At 42.4% G+C, this 5,706-nt stretch overlaps 2 protein-coding genes across 2 annotated transcripts; one reads left to right on the top strand and one right to left on the bottom strand.

The window, feature by feature from the left end:
• Positions 1–1,356: 1,356 nt before the first annotated feature.
• Positions 1,357–1,760, bottom strand: LOC108382248 (collagen alpha-3(IX) chain-like). The gene is made up of 2 exons (XM_017638631.1): positions 1,727–1,760; positions 1,357–1,658 (listed from the first exon to the last, which is right to left on the bottom strand). Exons 1-2 carry the CDS (start codon positions 1,758–1,760, stop codon positions 1,357–1,359), a joined length of 336 nt encoding a protein of 111 aa, XP_017494120.1.
• A 380-nt stretch (positions 1,761–2,140) lies between these two features.
• Positions 2,141–2,782, top strand: LOC108382247 (collagen alpha-1(I) chain-like; the record flags this gene model as incomplete). Its single annotated transcript, XM_017638629.1, has 2 exons — positions 2,141–2,168; positions 2,239–2,782. Coding segments are annotated over exons 1-2 (572 nt in total), but the record flags the coding sequence as incomplete, so codon positions are not given.
• Between the last annotated feature and the right edge of the window lie 2,924 nt (positions 2,783–5,706).

Genomic DNA, 5,706 nt, shown 5'->3' with positions numbered 1-5,706 from the left:
TTATTAAGCGACGGATTTTCCGATATATTTATCGGTATTGGTATCAACGTAATTTCTTTATGGCATTTGTGTTTTAATAAAAATTCGTTAGTATACATTAGAGATCATCTGTCAGTATACTCTAAAGATTTATTTAAGGACAATATCAATAAAATTAATTCAATGATCAGGCACATCTAAAGCCAGCAAATTTCTGTTTCCTGGTATACTGATAGAAAACATTCGCGATGTAGTTATCGGTAAGATTAGCAAATTGGTTATCGCTGTTCGATTTGATTGATTTATCGATAATATTTTACATATATATAGCTATGGAAATGATATTTCTGAAACATTTAACAAAGACCTCATGATATGTATCGAAAGGGATTTGGCACAGCTAACGACAAATAACCTTATCGGTAGCGATATCGGATAAAACATTTCAGAATTTAAAAGTGTTTTCTCCTTGAACACAAGCATTTTGCTATATTTATTCTGAAGAAACTGCTTTGAGATAAGATCATTTTGTGCTGAAAAGGTAGAAAATTAGATCATCCGCTGCACGATATCTTGCCAAGAGGAGTTATGATACTGTATCTGTACTTGAGTGTGCATCCTACGCAACTTTGGTGAGTATTCAGTAGCTTTCGGCAAACCCTATCGCAAATNTGCACGATATCTTGCCAAGAGGAGTTATGATACTGTATCTGTACTTGAGTCTGCATCCTACGCAACTTTGGTGAGTATTCAGGTGTAGTAGTGAGTTATGATGTTTTGGATAAAGGCCCAGAGCTTTCGGCAAACCCTATCGCAAAAGAGGACTTTGTTGCTACACGCTAACAACACTGACGAGATAGTCATGGAAGCTCAGCTGGTGTGTGTCAAAAATCTCCATAAGTGTTTAGTTAACATATGCAGCTGTTTGTCCGAAGAAAAATAATTAGGTAAGCTGAGTATAGAAAAGAAGATATCATCCAAGATGTCTGTTTTGTCAGAACTACTGAGATCATAGGGAGAGGTCATGATCCTTTCAATGAACGGGGTAACAACTATGTGTACCTGAGTTCAATTATGTCTAATAAGGAAACTGGACTTTTCGTTTACATGGAGACCACAGATTACGGCGTATTTTAAAGCCAAGCACCGCAGAGATACCCAGGAGATAAAAACGATGACCAAGTTATTTTCGACCAATAAAAAATTTGCATATTTTTCTATACAAGCGGCAAAGTTTTCTAAAAATTGCCTGATTTTAATTTAGAAAATCAAAAATAATTATTAATTTTATTGTTTGGTTTATTAGGCACCCAAAGCTTTATTTATTACTTATTAAATCCATTCGTAAACATAGTCAGTCATCTAAATCAAAAGCTCTTAAGTACCAGTAGGTCCAGTTGGTCCCGGTGGCCCTGTCGGTCCTTCTGGTCCCCGTTCGCCATCATAGCCCCTTGGCCCACGCAAACCCGGCACACCTGGTGGACCTATCGGGCCAGGACTGCCTGTGTGACCGCGTCGACCGGATGGTCCTTGCGCGCCGGTCAAGCCAGCGCGCCCGTCCGTTCCTCGTTCACCTTTCTCACCCTTTGGTCCTGGGGCACCAGGCACGCCTGGTGGTCCTGGAGGCCCAGGCGGGCCAACTTGTGTTACGAAATTCGACGCAGCCAATGCGATGAAGCCTGCGAAAGAAAATGATGAAAAATATTTAGCCTTCCACTTATATTAAGAAGATGTATGTTACGCGTACCTAAGCAGGCCAACAGCAGTATTGTTAGTCGCATGGTTGAGCAGCATTTAACAGCGTTAAGGTATGCGATGTCTTATTTTATAGTAATACTTGTTTGCTGATTTGCTAAGGTGGTTAAAGTGCAAATTTTATGATTTCTTTGCTCCACAAAAGACATTAATTTGAATAGATCAATCAATCAATTGGGTCAACTAATCGTATAGGCATCGTAAAACTTAAAATTAGATGAAGAAAAAATACCTATGCAAATATTAAGTAGAGAAAGAAAGGTTAAAATTGGGAATAGATATTATATTACATACGTAAAAGTCTAGTTTTCTGCGCAAAGATTCTATCACTTCAAATGGCGGTTTCCCATCTCTATATAAAGTTGTCCACTGATTCGCTTGGCTTCAGTTCAGCTAAGCTTCAGAGATGAAAGTCACAACGAATACAATCAGCGGTAAACATAATTTATAGCAACTCAGTAAGCAAAACATTTCAAATTCAAACATCTCTATCTTCCAATCTAGCTTTCGTTCTTATCCTGGCTACTTTCGCCATACCCACCATCCAAGGAAAACGTCGGCTAGCTTCAGCAACCGATACGAAAAATGAGCAACGCGCGTTTGGTTTACGTCAACAATCCGTAGTATATCCGTCGGCACAATGTCTTTGTACGCCTGGCCCACCGGGTCCTACCGGACCACCAGGACAATCAGGCCTGCAGGGTAATCGCGGTGACAAGGGTGACGAAGGTCTTCAAGGACCTCCAGGACCAGTTGGACCAACCGGACAACGTGGTTTACCTGGTCGACCAGGTATTGCGGGTCCAATAGGACCACCAGGCCGACGTGGTAGACGTGGTTTTCCCGGCGAACGTGGACCTGCAGGACCAACAGGTCCACCCGGACCAACAGGGCCTACTGGTCCTGCTGCGGCAGCAGCTGCAGCTCGCTCGTTGGATCAGCGCGTGGGTGAGGTGGCGTTTGAGGTTATGCCGGATTATGATATACGTGTGGGTGATGAGGACGATGCTGACACTGAAGATGATGATGATTATTCAGAGGAGAGAAGGTAGATTTGTGTTTTAAAGAAATGTCAGTAAAGGTGTTCTAAACGTATGGAAATAAATAAAATTGTATGCTTTTGAGGGAAAAATTTAAAGTTGGTACAGACATAAGTATTCATTATGTGTACAACTATTTCTTGGAAGATGCCAGTCTGGTTTCGAAACCGTAATAGCTGAGTGGCATCAAAATCTGAGAAAAACTATAGAACACACAATACGTTTTAGCCACAATACGTTTTAGGTAGGTTAGGTTAGGTTATCTCGGCTGCCCTCATCCCTCGCAGGAAAAGGGCACCCTTAGGCCACCATGGGCTCGTTGTGATATAATTTTATAGACTTTATATGTCCCTCCTCTAACCTAAGAAATTGAACCACTTCGTAGCTCTTATGAAGCGTTCAGCCAGTTCAGCCAGAAATTCAAAAGAATAATGGAGGAACGAGCATCGACTAGCCCTCGCCCAAGCGAGAGAGATCGGGCAGACGAAAACTAAAACTAAGTGAGAGTCCTTGCGAGTGAATCCTTGTATGGAAGTGATTCCTTAATCCAGTAGGCGGGACTGTGTATTCAAGGCGCCTAAAGTCTACTGGAAATCTTCCAAAATTCTATAGTGTCCAAACCCCATGCTACTCCATTTGATCAGCGCGTTTAATCTAGTAGCATTACAGCTTGTCTGCAGTTTACCATATAAGTCCACAGGTAGAAAGTGGAGTGTAAAGGACCACGTCTCACGCGGATATCTCCGTTACCTTGCAAATGGATTTCAAAGGCCATTTTATCGAATTACCATTGCAGATAAATTTAGTCTGTACATCGAATTGGACCAGCATAAGCCCTATATTTGCCACACACAATACACCACAGCTTCAAGGATTCAGATGCAGACCAGAAAGTTGAACACTACCCTTACAAAAGTGATGACTTTGTGAAACTTAAAATAACAGAACTTATTCAATCAATGCGACAGGATATTTAAGAGCCAAATAAAGCAAAGCACCGTACTCTACTTCCAGACGGTAAAGAAAAATTATAGAAAAGATGAAAACCAAAGTCTGCTCTTTCTTATATTTTTTTGCAACTACGAAACGGTACACCGAGTAGTTTTATATGCTTGTACTTACAAAACAATGATCTGTTATAGATGCGGTGGTGTTACGTACCTCGGCCGTTCCAACCGCCAAGGCAGCGTAACTTTGAACCTCCTTCACCCGAAGAGCAGGAGCGGATTGGAATCTCGGCCGTTCCAACTTCCCAAACAGCGCGAATTTGTACGTCGTGTAATCGAAGCGTAAGAGCGGATTGAAACCTCGGTCGTTCCAACCGCCAAAGCAGTGTGACTTTGAACCTCGAGCACCCGAAGCGTATAATCGAATCGCAAAAGTCGACAGTTCCAACCGCCAAGACGCTATCCCTGAAACCCGTCACGTCCGAATGCCTGCGCAATGCAAATACCAGGAAACCAGGCTGCTCGGGATCCGGTTCACTACGACCGTCACACAGTGGTCAGAATGGAGAATCTAGCGAGACAAAACTATTTGAGCAGATTCGCGTTGATGGATTTGTACACCATTTCGTATCTACCAGTTTATTTAGCCACTGATTACAAATCTTCAGTTAGACTTCAAAATCAAATATGGCAGATCCAGTATGGCATTCCGAAGCAGTTGTAACTCCAAAGCAGTTTGCTTTGCACTTGATATGGTTGCCGTGGCACTGTTATATACCAGGAAATGAGTACGCGGAGGAGCTTGAAAGAGGAGATATGTGTATCCATTATCTACACTTTCCCCAGACTGGAAGAGGATAGGTATGCCACTCGCTTTTGCAAGCTTTTCCTAAGGGAACATTTCCTTGCGAAAGCGGAAATCAGATGGAAACGCATTGAAACCTGCAATAGAGGGAAGCCTACGTGGCCTGAATGGAACTTAAGAAGATCAAGAGAATTTCTCACTCTCAATAGGGGCAATATGCCACAGGCTATTGTCTTGTTCACTTAATCAGGCACTTACTCTGCGATTATCCTGCGCTATGCAGAGAAAAATAGAAATTTCTAGGACTTTTAGTTGATCTGCAACTGCAAGGCTTGCAATATGGCAGTTGCTAAGGTTTATAGACTCCACGAACTGGTTTAAGAAGAAGGGTTCTTGGATTCCTGTGGCATCACAATGGCCCATTGTCGGGACTGGGCCTAGGTGTGCTGGCTTTCTCGAAGTTCAGCAGCCACCTCAATATAATCTAATAATAATAATAGGTTGGCGCTTACAGATATGGTAATATTTGGCCGAATTTGTCCTCCTCCTTCTAATCTAAGCTAGTGGAGAATTCAACAAATAGCAATACGAGAGAATGCTCTATGCCATTCAATCTATAAATTCTATTCCATTAATTTCCACTTCGTAGCTCTTATGAAGCGCTCAGCCAGTTCTGCCGGAATTTGAAAGAATAATGGAGGAACGAGCATCGACTAGCCCTCGCCCAAGTGAGAGAGATCGGGCAGACGAAAACTAAAACTAAGTGAGAGTCCTTGTGCGAGTGGATCCTTGTATGGAAGGGATTCCTTAATCCAGTAGGCGGGACTGTGTATTCAAGGCGCCTAAAGTCTACTGGAAATCTTCCAAAATTCTATAGTGTCCAAACCCCATGCTACTCCAATTGATCTGCGCGTGTAATCTAGTAGCATTACAGCTTGTCTGCAGTTTACCATATAAGTTCACAGGTAGAAAGTTGAGCAAGGTCTCTAGGACTTTGCTCGGCGTTGATGGTAAAGCTGCCGTGATCTTCATGCGCGCCACTTGTTGAACCTTTGCTAATTTGTTTGTTATTGTAGATTAATCTACGGACTGCCACCAAACCATGATGCCGTACACAGCCGCTTTGGACATCCGAATTTTGGACTGCCCCGGCTGGCAAATCTTGTTCCATAACATCTCA

This window comes from Rhagoletis zephyria, unplaced genomic scaffold, assembly GCF_001687245.7.
Source record: "Rhagoletis zephyria isolate East Lansing unplaced genomic scaffold, Rhagoletis_zephyria_1.1 Rzeph_scaffold_25945, whole genome shotgun sequence".
In the NCBI taxonomy this organism is placed as follows: Eukaryota; Metazoa; Arthropoda; class Insecta; order Diptera; family Tephritidae; genus Rhagoletis; species Rhagoletis zephyria.
The sequence above is the reverse complement of the archived record's forward strand: the minus strand, read 5'-3'. Positions and strand labels throughout refer to the sequence as shown.

Excerpts from the sequence above, each read along its gene's own strand:
- LOC108382248 (XM_017638631.1), bottom strand. The coding sequence starts at position 1,760 with ATGCGACTAACAATACTGCTGTTGGCCTGCTTAG. Across the intron at positions 1,659-1,726 it reads ACTGCTGTTGGCCTGCTTAG|GCTTCATCGCATTGGCTGCG; the intron begins GTACGCGTAACA and ends TTTCTTTCGCAG.